At 38.5% G+C, this 19,439-nt stretch overlaps 2 protein-coding genes across 2 annotated transcripts; one reads left to right on the forward strand and one right to left on the reverse strand.

Moving 5' to 3' along the window:
• Positions 1-7,125: 7,125 nt before the first annotated feature.
• On the forward strand, positions 7,126-10,288 carry LOC149403300 (cysteine-rich RLK (RECEPTOR-like protein kinase) 3). The gene is made up of 7 exons (XM_089609792.1): positions 7,126-8,003; positions 8,108-8,221; positions 8,300-8,439; positions 8,527-8,740; positions 9,211-9,445; positions 9,541-9,685; positions 9,773-10,288. The coding sequence occupies exons 1-7, from the start codon at positions 7,220-7,222 to the stop codon at positions 10,091-10,093; spliced, it is 1,953 nt and encodes a 650-aa protein (XP_089465918.1). The 5' UTR covers positions 7,126-7,219; the 3' UTR covers positions 10,094-10,288.
• Positions 10,289-13,858: 3,570 nt separating this feature from the next.
• LOC149403301 (glycerophosphodiester phosphodiesterase GDPDL7-like) lies at positions 13,859-18,997 on the reverse strand. The gene is made up of 9 exons (XM_089608672.1): positions 18,898-18,997; positions 18,507-18,803; positions 17,855-17,964; positions 16,930-17,431; positions 16,801-16,839; positions 15,863-16,144; positions 15,571-15,710; positions 14,875-15,349; positions 13,859-14,160 (listed from the first exon to the last, which is right to left on the reverse strand). Exons 1-9 carry the CDS (start codon positions 18,995-18,997, stop codon positions 13,859-13,861), a joined length of 2,247 nt encoding a protein of 748 aa, XP_089464798.1.
• Positions 18,998-19,439: the final 442 nt, after the last annotated feature.

Below are 19,439 nucleotides of genomic sequence, written 5' to 3' on the forward strand. Positions count from 1 at the left end.
TCCCACGGGACTCAATCCTATGAGATTTAGCCTTACGAGGCCACGTCCCACGGGACTCAATCCTACGGGATCAACCCCACGGGGTTAGCCTTACGAGACCACGTCCTACGGGACGCAATCCTACGGGATCAACCCCACGGGGTTAGCCTTACGAGGCCACGTCCCACGGGACGCAATCCTACGGGAGGATAGCCTTACGTGGCCACGTCTCACGGGACGCAATCCTACGGGATCAACCCCATGGGGTTAGCTTTACGAGTCCACGTCCCACGAGACGCAATCCTACGGGATCAACACCACGATGTTACACTAGGACAAAATACGTTATCCGGTGCGACGAATGTCGCACCCAATGCTTCAAATGTCGCACCTAAAAGTTTATTAGGTGCGACATTAGGTGCGACAGCGTCGCACCGGATAACCCGTCGCAGAAGGTATCGGGTGCGACATGTCGCACCTAATAAGTACACCTTTAGGTGCGACACTTTCAGGTGCGACATGTCGCACCTAAAGTCGCACCTATTTTCCTGCCAAATTTTAATAAATTGGCGGGTAAATTCATATCGGGTGCGACATTGTCGCACCTAATAAGTACCCGCCATGGTATTCGGTGCGACAATGTCGCACCGAATATGTTTGTTAAATTAAAAAAAAATACAAAATTAAAAAAAGTAAATTAAAATTCATTTAAAATTAAATAAAAATTAATTAACAAAATTCTAAATGAATTAGAAATAATATTCTGAAAATAGAATTCTTAATTAAAAATACAAATTCTTTAAAAAAAAAAGCGAAAAAAATGAATTCCTAATTTTTTTTCCTATAAAACTTATCGATAGTAGAATTTCCTCTACCGAATAAGTTGCCAGAACTTCGAGAACCGCTTCCGCGTCCTCGTCCACCGCTGCCTGACACGTTGCCGCTCGTTCCGCCGCTTCCGTAAGGACGGTCTCGCAAGTAATCCATAGAACCAGGCGTAGAACCCGGCGTGGAACCTGGCGTCTGCTGATCCGTCCCACCTGGTTGCGATGCAGGCGGAGGTTGAGGAGTCGTGGGAGGCTGGTTGTGCTGCTGGCTGAGGAAGGCGATCTGTTGCCGCATCACTTGCAGCTCGGCTTGTTGGGCATCCATCTGAGCTCGCATCTCGGCAACCAATGGATCGGTCTGAGATGACGAACTTGACGAGCCTCCATCTAGCGTTTGGGCAACACCCAACGATGGCCTTGGGATCGAAGGCCCTAAACCGACTTCCCAGTCTCTGCGCACTCCCAAAACATCGCGCATCGCGTACATCTCCGCATCTTCTTGGGAGATCACGATGTTTTGCTCCTCCGCTTGCCGCAAAATATCTATCGTCTGGGCGGTGACTTGATCCTTCAAAATAAAACCACAAAAAACTTATCAGATAAGAAGAAAAAAAGTAATTAAATATAGTAAATAAAAAAAATTAACTTACGTATTGCGTCTTCGCGAAGTCCGTCGTCCACGATCCCTTAGCGTCCTGGTGTTTTTCTAACCATATCCCTAAAGCCGAGCCTATACTCCCATCTTCTCTTCGCTGTAATTTTTCAACATTAAAATATGAATCACATTTATATTGCATATTAATATTAGGAGACTTACGTTCCTCGAGCGATGACCAAAAAAACTAAGCGACCCTTGTCTCGCCTTCGTCTTCTTCATCTTCGAATTTTCCCGGTTGCGGAGAGATTTTGCCTGCAAGACAAAAATTCATTAAGTTTAATTTTAAGAAATTCGAATAACCATCGGAAGTTCAACTCATACCTTATGCTCCGGCGAGTCGAACGTCTCTATTGCTTTCAACCAGGCTTCTTGGTTATAGCCTTCGGGAGTTTCGTTTTTAGCGAGATCCTTACTCCCGCAAAATGTCTTGAAGAAGAGCTACGACAACCTCGACTTCTGGCCACGGCGCATCCTCTTCGCATCGCGAATGATAGCCATATCAATCTCGTTGCGAATAGGATCTGCAGGCATAAGCTCGCCACTCTCGGGATGTTCATAAACGAAGTGATACTCGTTATGAATCGAGTTCATAAGAGCCGCCACACTCTGCGCAGGCACATGGTTCCAGTCTGGGAGGTCGACTGGAATGGTACTCTTGATCAGGTTTCCTAATCGATTTTGGAACGTCCCGATCAACGGATTTTGCTCCCTGACGTCTTGGTAGAACGCCTGCGCAGTCTGATCGTAGCGAACTGTGTTCTCTCCAGGGGTCCCAACACCAGCTCTCGCAGAAACGACGCCAGTCGTTGGTCCCCGCTTCTTCCTCGGCATCTGCGGGGGGTCACGCTCTCCTCCTGATGGGTCCTGACCTGAAGTAGACATCCTCTTTTTTGGTCGTTGTCTAAAACTATCGGCTTCATCATCCCGAAAGGCACACAATTTTCAAACCGAAAAACATTAAGTTCCCGCACTTGAACTTCATCGACAGCTTTAGAATTCATTTTCTAAGAGTGAATTATTAGGAAATTGAGAGGTAAAATTGAGAGTGAATCGTTAATATTTGAAATTTAGAGTGAATTGTTATGAATTTGAGAGTGAATCGTTAATAGTTTTAGAGTGAATTGTTATGAATTTCGTTAATTGTTATGAATTCGAGAGTGAATCGTTAATAGTTTTAGAGTGAATTGTTATGAATTTGAGAGTGAATCGTTAATCGTTAATTGTTATTTGAAATTAACTTAACTAATTAAATCACATAAACATTTAAATTTCAATTCAAATAATTACGATAATATAAAACTAAACTAAATTAAACATTTCAATTCAACTTTACTAACGAAATTACTAAGTAACAATCACATAAACATTTCAATTTCAATTCAAATAATTACTATAATCTAAAACTAAACTAAATTAAACATTTCAATTCAACTTTACTAACGAAATTACTAAGTAACAATCACATAAACATTTCAATTTCAATTCAAATAATTACGATAATCTAAAACTAAACTAAATTAAACATTTCAGTTCAACTTTACTAACGAAATTACTAAGTAACAATCACATAAACATTTCAATTTCAATTTCAATTCAAATAATTACGATAATCTAAAATTAAACTAAATTAAACATTTCAATTCAAATTTACTAACGAAATTACTAAGTAACAATCACATAAACATTTCAATTTCAATTCAAATAATTACGATAATCTAAAACTAAACTAAATTAAACATTTTAGTTCAACTTTACTAACGAATTAATCTAACTACATATGATACTAATTAACTCAACATTTATTCCAATTTCAACATTTATTCATTTTAATTTCAACCATATAACTCAATATTCTAATTTAAACATATATCCATTTCAAATTCAATTTCAATACTAATTAATTAATTAACCAATTTCAATACTAATTAATTAAAAAAATAACCACACGGCCAACTTAAATTTTCCAAATCAATCTCATCAAATTCCCAAAATTCCTCATAGCCTCAACAATGACAAACCTTTAGAATTCTCAACCAAGTTGCCCACCTAACCACACGGCCATGACAAAATTTCCAATGAAATTCGTCCAAAAAAATCAATCATAATTCAAACAAAAATTCTCAGTCAAAAACCCAGGCATCAAACAACTTAAAAACATCTTAAGAACATCAATCAATCCTCATAAAACAAAAGCCCAAAAAAAAAAAACCTTCAAACCCAAGAACACACAGATTCGGCCAAATCAATTCCAAACTCAGAATTGAGAGCGAGAGAGAGATAGATAGATAGAGAGAGAGAGAGAGAGAGAGACGTACGTCACGGTGCCGGGGAGGTCACGGCGGCAGAGAGACGCACGGGCGGCGGGGAGGTCACGGGCGGCGCGGGGAGGTCACAGGCGGCGGGGGACGACCGGGCTGAGCTGAGGTGGTCACGGGCGGCGGGGGAAGACCGGGCTGAGCTGAGGTGGTCACGGGCGGCGCGGGGGACCTGCAAGTCGGAGAGTCAGAGAATAAGAGAGAGAGAGAGATAGATAGATAGATAGATAGAGAAAGGGAGAGATAGAGAGAGAGAAAGAGAGAGAGAGAGACGTACCTTGGTCCGGGCGGCGCGGGGAGGTCACGGCGGCGGGGGAGGTCACGGCGGAGGAAGATAGATAGAGAGAGAGAGTGTTAGATAGAGAGAGGCGCACGGTTTGGGCGAGAGAAAGAAGACGCTCGGTATTTAAAATACCCTAAACTATTAGGTGCGACATTAGGTGCGACGTTGTCGCACCCAACATGACTATTAGGTGCGACATGTCGCACCTAATGTGAAAATCCAGAACCAAAAATTTTCGGGGGGAATTTCTGACCGTTTTAAATTTTTTAACCCATTAGGTGCGACAAATGTCGCACCCAATAGTATCAGGTGCGACAGTATCATATTGGGTGCGACAAAGTCGCACCGGATAGCACTAATCATCAGCGAAATTTTTAGTCGCTTGGAGGACTTTCTGGTGCGACATGTCGCACCTAATATGTGCTTAGGTGCGACATGTCGCACCTATACCCTTCCACACCTAATATGTTAATTTGTAGTAGTGTTAGCCTTACGAGGCCACGTCTCACGGGACCTAAATTTTGCAAAGTCGCGTCCCACGAGGCGTACCGCTACAAGATACGTATCTAAATCACAAATGGAAAACCAAACAGTCCAAAGACATCAACGACGAAGCTCTCGGGGAATTCAAATTAAATTTATCGCTCGACAAGTCGCTCAAGAAACTGGGGGGTTAATGTTATGCCGTTATTTTCACATGGTATAAATAACACCCCAAGAGCAAAAGATGATACATCAAGTCCATACACAAGGCACAAGCCCACAAGAAAACTCACACGTCAAGCTCCGAGTCAACACTAAAATGTCTTTCAAAAGAGACTCTCAAAGAATGATTTCAAGCGAGACTTCTTGACAAATCTTCACTCGGCCAAGACCACTCGGTCATCTTCACTCGGCCGAAATCACCCGGTCATCTTCACTCGGTCAAGATCACCCGGTCGTCTTCACTCGGCCAAGATCACCCGGTCGTCTTCGCTCGGTCAAGACCACCCGGCCATCTCCACCACCCAAACCAAGTACTTCTCACCAAATCCCTTGGCTCCTATAAATACCTCACTCATTCACAACACAAAGTAAGTTTCTCTCAACTTGTCAAAACTCTACAAAAATCACACCACCTATTTCTCTCTCTAGAAAACATAGAGACGAGTACAAATCGTTCACCAAGAACATAAAACAACACGACTAATGTTGAGCGTCGGAGCGCGCGCCGAGGGAAAACCCTCCGCGTCCCTCTAGATTCACATTTTCTTGTAATTAGGTGAAGGTGCAAGGATTCGAAGACCCGGCGAAGAACACGAAGAACGTGAAAGATCCAAAGACCCGAATACTCGAAGATCCGAAGACCCGGACACTCGAAGATCCGAAGAACATGATGAACGCGAAGAACACGAACACGTGAAAAACACAGAGAACGTGAAAGAATCAAAGGGTTGAAGACTCAAATAAGTAAAGGCTCAAGAACTCAACGAAGAACACGATGAACGCGGAAGATCCAAAGACCCGGAAACTCAAGAACCCAGAGACCCAAATATCCGAATAACACAAACATGACGAGAAGAGAAGAACTTCACCAAACCCAACCTACGTGCGGTCATAGGGTCCGGCCCTAGATCGAACCACGGACAGTTCTTAGTGCTAATCCAAAAACGCGATTAACACAAAAAATCGTTATTTATCTTAAAGATTGAAATACTAATACCGACTCTGATTTCTCTAAGTTAGCTACCGACGAGTATGTCATAATTATTTGAAATATCAACGCCAAATTTAATTCATCGCGATTTAATAAGATGCTGATTGCCAACGGGTATTCTTGAAATAATACAATTAATATTTATCAATTCAGTGAATCTCGACTTTAAATAATGGAATAGTATTGAGAAGTATATCAATATATATATATATTTAATAAAAATAAAAAATTGAATTGAAAAATGCGTATAATTTATATAAATTGAAAAAACGAATCATATACCGCAAAATATCGTTATCTCTTATTTTTTTCATTTTAAACCTTAGTTTGTCTAAAGAACATTCTTCTTCTAGAGAATACTCCAAATATTGATGTATTATTCTTTGCCCTTAAATCTCACCTATAATTTTCTTCTTCTTTTTAGGTGGATTAAAAAAGTGGTCACGACTTTAAGGAAAAAAAATAAAATGGGTGGCCATGACTAGATTACGTACATGGGATGGAATGGTGTATTAATTACGTTTCACATTATTACCTCTAAAACTATATTTAGAAAGTTGTTATCTCTAGTAACTCCTATATAGAAAGATCCAAGTACAAATACTAAAAAGTTGAACTTTTAGAAAATCTAACATAAAGATGAAATGTTTCCTTGTTGGATAAAAATTCTTTGAATGAGGTAGTTGGGTTAAAATATTCTTTTTGTGTTTATTAGAGTTATATATTGAACGCATTCGTTTCAATGAAGTTAGTTAACGAAAAATAAGCACACAACCGTTAGATCAAAGTTAGTTGTAAGATCAACAGCTGTGAGCTAATCTCTGCATATGTATTTAATCAATCTAACGTGTAGCAAAGAATTAAGTTGAGAATTCTTTCAATCAATCCTTCGTCTCATTCTCTCTCTACTCGATTTTCGGTCTCTCTCAGTGTTCTTAACTGCTTTTTAAACAAAATTTTAGGTTATAATTTGATTAACCTACTTTTAACCTCGATTTTTTTTACCAATATTTGTAATATTAATAAAAAGTTAAAAACAATTGAGTAAAATAAACTACATTATTTTAATAACTAAAGAGTTAAGCTCGTGTCACACCGCACGTTTGAGAAAGTTCTTCTTAAAATGATGAGCTATTTTTTTTTAAACTTCTACTAAGATTATTCCTTTTGCTAAGATTCCTTTAAAAGTTTAACTTAACCCAACTTTAACTATTTTTTTAAAAAACAAACAAAAAAAAAATACCGTCATGTATGACTATGACCTTACATACTAAATGTCTCTTTCTTCTAATCAAAATGGGCATTTCTCATGGTGGACCCCACTTTTAATCATATGTTAACACGTTATCAGCAAAATGTCTGCTCATTGTAGTAATACACGAACACAAAACAAACTATCTTCTTCATCTCTTCCCATTCATCTCTTCCTTCTTCTCCTTCATCACCGTCGAACAAAACGACATGTCGTTCACACTCCTCTCCCTCTTTCTTCTCTTCCTCTCTCTCTCTAACGACCAGGTCAACTCCGACCCACGCGCCACCGAGGCCGCCCTAATCTGCAACACGAACAACACAGCTCCGCGGCCTCTCCGCCGCGAATTCATCGCCAACTTCCTCGCCGCCATGGACGCCGTCACGCCTCAGATCTCCCGCAAGAGATTCGCCTCCTTCCGAAGCGGCGTGTCCGGCGGAAACGCCACCGTGTACGCCTTCGGAGAGTGCCTCCGAGACCTCTCCGCCGGCGATTGCGACCTCTGCTTCGCGAACCTCAAGACGCAGATCCTCCGGTGCCTCCCCTTCCAGCTCGCCACTCGCTCCGGCAGACTCTTCTTCGACGGCTGTTACCTCCGCTACGACGATCACGATTTCTTCTCCGAGTCCCTCGGCGACCGAGACAAAGTCGTCTGCTCCGATTCCGTCGCCGCGGCCGGAGAATCCTCTTCCTCCGCCGCGGCTGCGACTCTGGTTCGGAGACTAGTCGCCGAGGCTCCGGCCAGGGACGGATTCTTCACCGGCTCCGTGAGACCGTCCGGGAATAACTTCACCGTCTACGGCCTGGCTCAGTGTTGGAGGTTCGTCAGAGGGAGTGACTGTAAAAATTGTTTGGCTGGTTCGGTTCAGAGAGTTCGATCTTGCTCCGGTAAAAGAGAGGCTAGGATTCTTAATGCCGGTTGTTATTTAAGATATTCCGATGAGAAATTCTACGACAATTCCACCATTATCGCCTCTGGACAAGGAAACCATGGTTAGTTCAGCTCTGTTCAATTGATTGTTTAGGGATTACCAAAAAAAAAAAAAAAAAAAAAAAAAAACTTAATTCTATTGTCCGTACACTGTGTTTTTGAATAGGAAGTAGAACATTGGCTATAGTTTCATCGGTCGCTTCGGCGGGGTTTGCTCTGATCCTCGCCTGCGCGGCGATCGGATTCTTTCTTCGGAGGAGAGTGTTGAGAAAGAGACGAGGTGAGTTTTTCGATTTCTAGTCATTATAAGAAACAGAAGAAACTAGTGAATTGTGAGCCTGAAATTTTTTCTTGGCAGAGGAGAAGCAATTTGGCGCGCTTTTAAACACGGTGAACAAGTCCAAACTCAGCTTCTCGTACGAAGTTCTCGAGAAGGCGACGGACTACTTTCACTCCTCAAACAAGCTCGGGCAAGGCGGGTCCGGGTCCGTGTACAAGGTAACTATTAAGAGCACCATTATTAGACCATATGTATGTATCAAAGCTAGGTTCGATTTTGATTTTTTTTGTTTTGTGTTCGATTAGGGAGTTCTTCCGGACGGGAAAACGGTGGCCATAAAAAGGCTGTTCTTCAACACGAGGCAGTGGGTCGACCATTTCTTCAACGAAGTGAACTTGATAAGCGGAATCCGACACAAGAACCTCGTCGAGCTTCTCGGCTGCAGCATCACCGGCCCGGAAAGCCTCCTCGTTTACGAATACGTCCCTAATCAAAGCGTTTACGATAACCTATTCGGAGGTAATATTCATCTTCCATATAAAAATAGTAAATATTAATTTGAAATGATTAAATTTGCAAAATTGCCGAGGTCTGTCTCAAATTTAGCGAAACACTAGGTTTCAAAACTTTTGAGATTGTTATATAGCCAACGTTTCGTAAATTTTAGATAAATAGCCAAAAAGATGACGTGACATTCCTGGTTTTCCCTTTCATTGAAATAAAATAGTGGGTTATTTATGTCAATTTACACGTGTAAATACTTCGACATGACTGTTTACCTAAGATTTACAAGACGTTGACTATATAGTAATGTGAAACTGTAAATATCGGCTATATATCTAATGGACTTTTTTTTTTTACGACAATTACAATTTAAAAAAAAACATAACTTTAGATATTTTGCTAATAAATTAGTTTGAAACTTGCTTCCTTTTTTTTTTTTTTTTTTTTCGTCCGTTCAATTAAATCTTGGTGACGGATTTCCACAGCGAAAAAGAATATTCCGATACTGAGATGGGAAACGAGGCACAAGATCGTGCTGGGCACGGCCGAGGGATTGGCCTACTTGCACGAGGAGTCGAACCTGAGAATCATCCACAGAGACGTCAAGCTCAGCAACGTCCTTCTCGACCAGAATATGGAGCCCAAAGTCGCCGACTTTGGGCTCGCCAGGCTGTTTCCCGAGGATAAAACCCACATCAGCACCGCCATCGCTGGCACGCTGTAATTTCCCTCTCTCCCATGTCATTAAAAACAATTTATTTTTTATTTTTTACTTTTTAACGTTATTAACGATCCGAGATATTTTATTTTTTCAGAGGCTACATGGCTCCGGAATATATCGTACGCGGAAAGCTCTCCGAGAAAGCGGACGTTTACAGCTTCGGAGTTCTTGTAATCGAACTCGTTTCCGGAAGAAAAAACAACACCGTCTCTCAAAATTCGCGATCCATACTCGAGACGGTAACTGAAAAAAAAAATCTCGTCTTTCATATTTTTTTTTCTTTTTCGTTTAAGGTTTAAGTTAACATTAGATTAAACTCGACTCAGGTCTGGAATCTTCACGGAACGGGAAATCTGAGCGACGCGATCGACCCGAGTCTTGAGGGGAATTTCGAAGCAGAAGAGGCTTCTCGGCTGCTCCAAATCGGGCTGGTCTGCGTTCAAGCCTCGGCGGAGCTCAGGCCGTCGATGTCGAGCATAGTGAAGATGATAAAAGATAATCAGGAGATTCCCAAACCGACACAGCCACCGTTTCTGCACACCAACAGCGTTGAAATCGAGCGGTTGAGAGAGAACAAGTCTCAGCAATCCTCGAGCACCCAATCCACGAGGAACACCATGACAGAGAGCTGGATAGAACCCAGATGATGATGATGATCAGGATCATCTTTCTTCTGTGCATATATAAGAATAGATTTGCAGTAATTGCCACCGGAATGTATTATGCCATTTGAGAGCTTGTTACTTGTTATGGTAACTTCCATTAATCATTAGTTAGAATATATCACTGGTTAGTTTTTTATGTAAACATTGAGATTTAGGATTTTCTCAATCTTCTTGTTATATGTAAATTACTTGTAGAGAGAGAGAGAGAGGTGTTATTTTACAATGTAGTTAAGAACATACTATGTTCCTTATTTTAGCGTCCTATTTCTAACAAATTTTTATATTTATTTAAAATAGAATGTAATGTTGATATTTTTGCACAAAGAGACGACGGATATGGGTGTTCAAAGAAACTGCCAAACCAAAAATCCGAACGACCGCTCTATCAAAATTCAAAAAAGTTCGGATTGTTATCAATCCAAACCGCAAGTTTTTTCGGTTAGTTTGGTTTTTGATGGTAATGTGACTTAATTAATTTAAACTATCTCCTTAGACATTGATTGAGAATACATGTAGATTTGATGATTATTAAGAATGCGAGTAATTTTATTTTATTATGTAAACTTTCTCAAGGTAAGCAAGACTTTGATTTTATTTAACATAGCGTATTAAATATATATATATATATATATATATATATATATATATATATATATGATTTTCATGTGAATTATAAAGTTGTGTGTCTAGAAAAAATAATCCGAAGAAATCAACACAAACCAACCCGATTATTTTTGGGTTGCTCTGATTTGATTTTATCTTTCAATTGGATTGATTTGAGTTTGAAAAATAAAAAATTAGTTGTAGCGGTTCAGGTTGATAACACGTGAAGAAACCGTAATCACTTAGTTAATTTACTAAAATAAAAAGTTAAAATTATCCACTCGATTAATTTTAAACGGATAAAATGTAAATTAATCGATGATTAATTTTAACCATAGAAAATGCCCCCACCTTTACTTCTCATGAAACTTTACTCCTCAAACCAAGACTTGTAGTTCACTTTGTTGTTAGAATAATCGAATCAGATGATTTAATTCAAAGAAGGCTCTTAAACCAAGGTTTTTATTTTTTATATTTATTTTTTAAATCGAACCGTCACCGTGTGCGTGGAGTTATTCACTACTATCCCGTTCTTCACCCGATATATAATGAACTGTTGTTTGAAAAAAAAACAAGGTAGTATTTAAATGTTCTTCATACCTAACACTACAGCCCTTAGCTGTATTTTATTCTAAAATGTGGCAAACGCGTAGAAAATGTACTCTGTATAAATATGGATGTGAACACATTTGTAGGCTTTGATGTGTTTAATTAACACTTAACACTCCAACTAATTAAAAGCCAACGCTAAATGTTTTGTTAATAATATGTCACGGGTTCTCCAACTCAAAAACTTTATTGCTACGCATGAAAGACAGCAATATCTTATTTCCTTGAAAAAGACTTACAAAGTCAATGATATCATATGACCCATGAAAATTTTACACAAAGTTGATAATATTATATAGTGCCGCGTTGATTTACGAGTTTTTTTTTTATAATGCTTATCTAAGGTATCATGGTTTTTAAGAATAGCTTTCACCGAGTAAGACCAATTGTTTGCACAACACTCTTATTTTATTGGATGATCTTGGATTTCATGATCATACGAATCCTACGATCTGTGTTACACTGAAAGACACTTGGAATTTTTCACTAAATTGTTTGAACTTTATTAAATAATTAGGTTGAGGCTTGAAGGCATGTGAATCAGACCCACTTGTCCTAGGTATTTATCTATTTTCTACTTATTGTTTCATTATTATTATTATTTTTCTTTCAAGGTCAGATTTGTGTAATCAATGAGATAAAAATAATATAAAGATGATAACACAGAACTGTGAGTTTGCAGCAAATATATTTTAGTAGTGGCCTTTAATAAGTGTTGTTCGCTGGATTGTTGTAGGGTTTTAAGGAATTTATATAATAAGTAATAATTCTGAATATATAATGATCGTGTATATGTAGGTTTTATCCATCGGCATCTAAAATGGACTTCTAATTATTTTTTTTCTACTCTATTTTTCACTATGTCCTCCACTCAAAACATTAGTTCGGATTTTTATAATACTTTTTATAATTCAACTTTCCAATAGCTAAATCATAATTAAGAAATGGACCAAACATTCCGTTCACACAATGGAACATATTACAAAGAGAACATTTGATTTAGCTATTGGAAAGTTGAAAAATTGGAACTAAAACCTTAATGATCATTTGATAATTTATTTTGAGAAAATCATTCAAGTGGGACTCATACGTCTGTTTAGCTAGATTTTTACTCGTTACGAGATATATAAAATCGATTATAAATTTTTCAAAGCAGAAACTAAGATAAATGAGAAATTGGCCTAAAAAATCTCATAACTATGATGAGAAGCATAAATTAATGCACTTCATGATTTTTCACGTACGTTGGTTATATCACGAAGCTTATATGTATTATTCTATAGTACCGCTGTTGGAATAAAGTTAATAAATTTTAATTATTAACATGTGTATGGCTGATTTGTGGTAACAATTTGAGTGGGTTCCACTCATCGGAATTGAATAATTCCAAGTGATACGGATTCCTCGTAACGAGGGCTATAAAATTGAATATTTGGTTGCCAAAATCGGACCTAAGGTGAATGAGAAAGTGACGAGCTGAACTGGACGAAGTGACGGGGTCGACTGGACGAAGTGACGAGGTCGACTGGACGAAGTGACGAGGTCGACTGGACGAAGTGACGAGGTCGACTGGACGAAGTGACTAAGTCATTCCAGCTCGACTGGGCGCGGTCGACTGAGCTCGACTGAGGTCGACTGGACGAGCTCGACTAGGCTCGACTGGGCGAAGTGTCGAAGTCATTCCAGCTCGACTGGACGAGCTCGACTAGACGAGCTCGACCGGACGAAGTACCGAAGTGTACGTTTGAGAATGAAAGCCAACGGTTGTATGCTTCTATTCAATGGTTTTTGAGCTTTAAGTGCGCATTATGACTGTGGATTAATGCCATTAAGGCTGGAAAAACTGAAAACGTTACATGGACGGTTCGCATGGTTTGAATACAAAAACGGTGTGTTAAATGATTGTAATAGCCTGAGTTTAATGCCTTTAAGGCTGGACGTTTTTGAACTTCAAACCGACGTAGCCTTGGCCTATTTAAAGAGGCATCAGCTCTCATTCAGAAGACACACGAATTCCTTAATTTTCCCCACTGTTCCCGAGCTCTCTCTTCCCCAAAAATTCTTTTCTTTTTGCTTCGTCTTGGTGATAGTTTCGCACAGGTCCTAGTTCGCCGAGAGTCAAGTGTATCGGTGCTAAGCTTGCCTCTGCTAGTCGTTGTATCATGGGAGGCTTTCGCTCAAGTTCCAGCATCCGTGGGAGAGCGATAAAAAGCTTCAAGGAGACCGTCCAACGGGCCTCGACTATTTTTTTCCCGTTTTGTTTTCCGGTTTTAAGGTTTAGGAGGTTTATTTGTAACCTTTTTACGTGTTTTTTCTTCCATGCAATTTGTCTTATTTTTCCGTCAATATTAATACAATATTGCTAACAACCGCGTCGATTTACGAGTCTTTACTGGCTCACCTAAGGTATCATATGAAAATAAAGAAATTTTGTATACAGAAGAGACATAAAAAAAAATACAGGACACAAATTAGCAAAACATAGTTGTTGGAAGAAATAAATGTGTTAAAACTTAAAACCAAATGAATTTGGACTTAGCATCCAAAAGAGAGCAAGCCAAGAATTAGGAGCGCAATTAGAGAAAGGCTTGAACTCGCGACATTCGCAATAGCAGCCGATGAGCGAGGTGTGGGGCCCGCGGCGGGTTCGGTTCGGTTGACTTTTGTGAGCGGAGGGAGCGGCGGAGCCACAACATCTTCGACGTTAAGAGGAGCCTCCGGAGCCGTGGCCGGAGGCTGCAATTCCGGTGGGATCAGGGTCACGAGTGAACCGGGCTCCGCCGGAAGTATTGGGTATGCCACGTTGGCTTTTGGGTCTGTGTCTGTGCATGGAGATCCTTTAAAAAAAAAAATACATAATAAAGAAATATAAGGCAAATATGTTCATTAAAAAAATGGATTAAATGAAGTAATTATAAGTTCTTTTTGAAAACTTGAGAATACCCAATATAAAATTGAGTATTTAGAAAAATTTTCACTATTTTTTAAATTCTGAAAAATAAAGGAAATAAAAAGATAAAAATACCCTTCAAGGTATAAATTATAAACAATAAATAACATAATTGAGAATAATAATAATAATAAGGGGAAGTAGGAAAAAAAAAAATTAGTTGTGCGTTTGGATTAGTTAAGAGCAAAATAATATTAAAGAGAAAGTAGAAATGTAGTAAAAAAAAAAAAAAAAAAAGGGAGGGTATTTTCCTAAATTAGTTTGAAATGTGGTTATTCTCTTTCACTCGTTACTTGTCTTACAAGTAACATTAAAAAACATGCTCAAAATAGCAACTTTTGTATATAACTTAAACTAAACCTCTTTCATTCCAATTCAGTGGAAAAGAGTAAAATAACAACAAAAAGAAGTAGAAATGTTGAAAAAAAAAGAAGCAAAAACAGATGGGAGGGTATTTTTCTAAATAAGTTTGAAAAGTTGTTTATTCTCTTTCACTCGTTACTTGTCTTACAAGCAACTTAAATAAATATGCTCAAAGAGCTTTTGTATTATTAAATCTATAAACCTATCTCATTCCAATTCAGTGCATCGATGAACTTACTGAAGTATTTGCTGGCGGTGCCGGGAAATTCGGTGATTAGGCCGTCGGCTCCGACGGTCTGAGCATAGGTGGCGATCTCGATGATGGGGTCGCTGAAATAATCGAAAGCTAGGGTTACGTACTCGTTCCTGAGCTCGTGGACGAAGACGCTCAGGTTCGCGGCCTTGAGCTCCTTGACGACGTTGGTGAGGCCGACGGTGAACGACTGTGAGACTCTGACCACGGAGCTCCTCGGGAGCGTCACGGCCACCGCGTGCTTCGCGATCTCCTCCACCGATGGCCTCGGGGCGTCCCCGAACCGCTCTTTTATCCGTAGGACCCGCTTGTAAGCCGAGAATTTGGATAGGACCGACGTGTCGTCGGATTGGACCATCACTTGCTGCGTCGATTGCTTGTCGAACGTCGCGTTGGATAAGGCCGCGCTCACGGTTTCAACTATGTCTAGGCCTTGCTTTGCCGCCAAGTAAGCCGCGTTCTATTACCGAAAGATAATTATAGTGTTATTATTTTAGATTAGGTCTAAATCATGCAAAAGAGCCCAAATATATTAAATAGCCTAAATAAATGTAAAAAAAGAAAGGCTTATGAAATATAAATTTGCTTTGGGCCTAAAAAAAAATCTAGAATTGGGCCTGGTTAGCGCGGGATTCACGAGTTTATGTGGGAGCCACAAGTTAATGTGTAATATTTTAGTACCTCGACGTTGATCAAAATTCCCGAAACAGCCTTTGCCTTTGCGAAATCCAGAAACTCGGGTAGAGTCAATAGTTTACCGGCGTTCTTGTAAGCGGGGTTCCTTAGAAGGCTACTATTTGCAAAAGGGCTGGCAATTTGAGCTGAAAAAATAAACATTAAACGGAGAGAATTGTAAACAAAAAAAAAAAAAAAAAATTGTTACATTTGACTTTTGTTGTTTCGTCTTTAAATAATAATTTTCTCTTTAATAAATAAGTCAAGTGCATATATAAAAAAAAAAGAGAGAATTTACGCTTGACGGTTTGAATCTCGGCCCATGTGAGTGCAAAAGAAAAGACTCCGTCCTGGGGCTGGATCTCGGGGACGAGCTCTTGGCGGTCCATGAAAGACATCGTGGCGGTGGTGGAACCCGCGAGGTCGGGGCCCGCTAGGCAGAACGGGACCCCGTCCTTCGACAGCTGGACCGAGCAGTCGATGATGTCAGCACCGTCATCCACCGCTTGCTCGTACGCAAGGTCGGTGCAACCCGGGTACGTCCCACTAGCCCCATTGTTGCTTATGATCAATGCACTTCCTAAAAAAAAAAAAGACAATAAATTCTTAAAAAATAAGGGTAATTTAGCAAAATAGTCAACTTAAACGTTGGAAATCGCTAAATAGTCTAGGTTTGTTAAATATTAGGTAAATAGTCAATTTTATATATTTACAAACGTAAATATTAAGTAAATAGCGACTGTCATATTAAGTCATGTCATCATTTATGGCTATTTAACAATATCAAACGTTTAAGTTGACTATTCTTCAAATTTTTTGAAATAATAAAGACATGTACCGTTGATCACTTTGGGATTAGAGATGTAGAGAAAAGCAAAAAAAAAATGGTTGAAATTGATTAATAGAATTGAAATTGAGTGAGTTCCGGTGCCACGCGTCAGCAATAAAAAATTCGGTTTAGTTAGATCGGATTTTTCTATTCAAAATCAAGTTTGTTTCGCTTTCAATAACATTTAATTCGGTTCTAATATAAATATATATCAAAACTAGAATCGACACTATAGTTCAATCAAGTTGCTATCAAGGAGAGACAAGAGAGGTTAGCTCCTAATTGAGGAGATGGGTTTTTTAAGAAACGTATTTTTTTATTATTAAAAAGAATTAAAATTCTTTTAATTAAACCACTAATCCTAATCAAAATTGGAAACTATCTCTAGCTGAGGTTGACATTTGTACCTTTTCTTGGCTTGCCTCCACCATTGTTTGCAAAACAAGCTTCACAAATAAAAACAAAACCAAAAAAAGGTCAATAAATTTCAAAAAAAGAAAAGAAAAAGTGACGAATCTGAACATTATTCATATCACCTATGGCTTGTGAGGCTGTAGGAGGGAAATCAGTGAGAAAACCATCGACGGAGAACTGAGAATTGTCCACAAACTGAACATACTCCGAAGTAGGGTCGTAAGAGTAATTATAGCTCGCCGGAGCGTCGTTAGCGAATCCCGACGCGTAGACTTCCAAGCCGAGCTTGTGGGCCTCGGCCACGAGCCCAGTCGGAGAGCCCAAATACCCGTCCGGGCCCACGGGGTATATAAACTCTTTCGGGACAAGGATCCCCGAAGCGTACTTCTTGACTGACCCGAGGTCCTTGAGGATAGAACCGTATTTTGCGCCGGTCGTTGGCTCGTCTTGGTCTGCGCCGAGGAACTGAAATACCAATTTTGTCCTCGCTTTGTTCACTTTCGGCCCCATTACCTTCAAGAACCCGATTTCCGCCGAAGAAATGTAGTTTATAAATAATCGTTTCGACCATTGTTCGATCATCTTCGCCGGGCTTAGCTTTTGTTGGTTGTAGAACAAGTCATACTATTACAAACAAACAAAATTGTAAGAAACTAAAAAAAAGAAGTATAGATGAGTTAGTTTTCTAATCGTTTTCTCTTATCTCGATCATTTTTCGAAAAGAAAAATAAAATCAAAGAAATTCAATACCTAAACAACTTAAAATATATTAACAAACTAAAAAAAATTAATTTTTTATTTAGTGTGTTTAGGACTTTAATTAGTTTCTTTGATAAAATGAACAATATATTTTATTTATTAAGCATATTCAAATTGTTTAGTCGCTAAACTTTATAAATGAAAATTCCTAAAAATATCGAAATGCGACAATATTAAATATTAAATGTTAAAATGAATAATTATAAAAGTTAAGGACGTATCTAAAACAAAACAAAAACGTTAAAAATAGACGTGACATCTTTATTTTTTGTATAAAGAGAGTAATACCGAAACGTGAAGCCAAAGCTGTGGGGGCTTAATTCCAGCCACGTCTTCGATGGTTGAGATTGGCAATTGGCTGTCGAACAGAGTCGTCCGAGAATATATGTTTTGTACCACTGTAAAACAAACAGTGTATAATTCACTTGTAAAATAAGATTATTTTTCACTAATTACTAACATAGTCCCCAAGTTAGACGGTAAAAATGTATAGAACTGAACCTATTAAGTAATTTCAGTCCAAACTTATAATGATGTTAAATTAATTCAATTTCAGTCTAAAGCTATCAACTTGTTAAAATCCTGAAGAATAATTGAATTATATAATTATAAAAAAACTAAGTGTATGTATTTGAACCTAGAAGACTAAAATTATTAGAAAATGAACTAAGGGCGTCTTTAGCTAATTAAAAAAGAAACACATTAATATATAATTTCACTTCAATGCATAGAATCCAGAATCAAAATCAATCCAAATCAAGCTAAAATCTTAAACAAGAACATGTTTGCCTAATTGATTGACTTCATTGATTACCAAGTTCTTAAAATTAAACAAACATCAAATTCTTAAAAAAAAATCCATTTTCTCTAAGCATTATGAAAAACAAATATGCGAAAAATAGCATTTTCGAGCAATTTAAGTAGCGAAATTAGTACTTACATGTGACATCGTTGAGTAACTGATCTTCGTTGAAATCGAGAGTGAACCAACCCTGGATATTCTGACCATATATATTGTAAGTCTTTTGTTTTTCGGGAAAGATCATAGATATCGTGGTCGAGTTGTCGAGCCGGATATCGGGGACGCAAATTCCGACCCCGTCTTTCGTGAGCTGCAAGTTACACGAAACCACGACGTTCGAAAGACCCGTAGAGACTGCGATTTGGTTCGCAAATCCGCTCGATTCCGGAAATAGCCCCGAAAAACCCCCTCGGGCTATAACTATTGGCCTCTCACCTAACCAAAATTAAATTAAAAAAAAATTAATTTTTTATTTTATTTTAAAATATTGTTCATGTTAATGTGAATAGTTTGAGTTTGTTATTTTTACCATTTAAAGTCAACCATTTTGTGGAGTTGGTCTCAGGAGTTTTCTGAGCTTGAATTGATGTGTGTATTAACAAGGATAGGAAAATCAAACACCTTATCATTTTTTTTTCTTAATGTATATGTATTTCCTTTGACCTGTCACAAAATTCACAACAAGAATTTCAACATCAAATGAATATCAATTTCAATTCTTTCGAAGCAATCAAACAATTATTAAATCCTATAGTTTTATACCCACTATATTAAATTCAAGTATAACGTTCGGTATTTTTACATGCAAGAACAGAAACATCGAAAATTAAAGATATGGAATTAAATAAAATTTACCGAAGCAGTGGAAATCGAGAAAGAGCTAAAGATAACGAATCAAAATAATACAAGAAGAAGAAGAAGATTAATTTCTTCACATTTTCTGATTAATAGGAATGTCCGAAAAAACAAGAAATAACAATAATAAATAAAGAAATAAAAGAAATTGCTTAAACCTGGTTAAGAATTCGCAATCGCGTTTTTGCTCAAAAATCGCTCCGAGAGATTGAGAAG

The sequence above is a fragment of the Urtica dioica genome, chromosome 3 (assembly GCF_054948205.1).
Source record: "Urtica dioica subsp. dioica isolate 48M chromosome 3, U.dioica_male_clone48M_v1_H2, whole genome shotgun sequence".
Taxonomy (NCBI): Eukaryota; Viridiplantae; Streptophyta; class Magnoliopsida; order Rosales; family Urticaceae; genus Urtica; species Urtica dioica.

What these genes read in the sequence shown, in the direction of transcription:
- LOC149403300 (XM_089609792.1), top strand. Translation starts at nt 7,220, where the DNA reads ATGTCGTTCACACTCCTCTCCCTCTTTCTTCTCTTCCTCTCTCTCTCT. An exon ending in GGTCCGGGTCCGTGTACAAG is followed by an intron (nt 8,440 to 8,526) that starts GTAACTATTAAG and finishes GTGTTCGATTAG; the next exon opens with GGAGTTCTTCCGGACGGGAA. An exon ending in TTACGATAACCTATTCGGAG is followed by an intron (nt 8,741 to 9,210) that starts GTAATATTCATC and finishes GGATTTCCACAG; the next exon opens with CGAAAAAGAATATTCCGATA.
- LOC149403301 (XM_089608672.1), bottom strand. Translation starts at nt 18,997, where the DNA reads ATGATAAGGTGTTTGATTTTCCTATCCTTGTTAATACACACATCAATT. An exon ending in AGCTTTGGCTTCACGTTTCG is followed by an intron (nt 17,432 to 17,854) that starts GTATTACTCTCT and finishes TGTTTGTAATAG; the next exon opens with TATGACTTGTTCTACAACCA. An exon ending in CACCGCCAGCAAATACTTCA is followed by an intron (nt 14,161 to 14,874) that starts GTAAGTTCATCG and finishes TTTTTTTTAAAG; the next exon opens with GATCTCCATGCACAGACACA.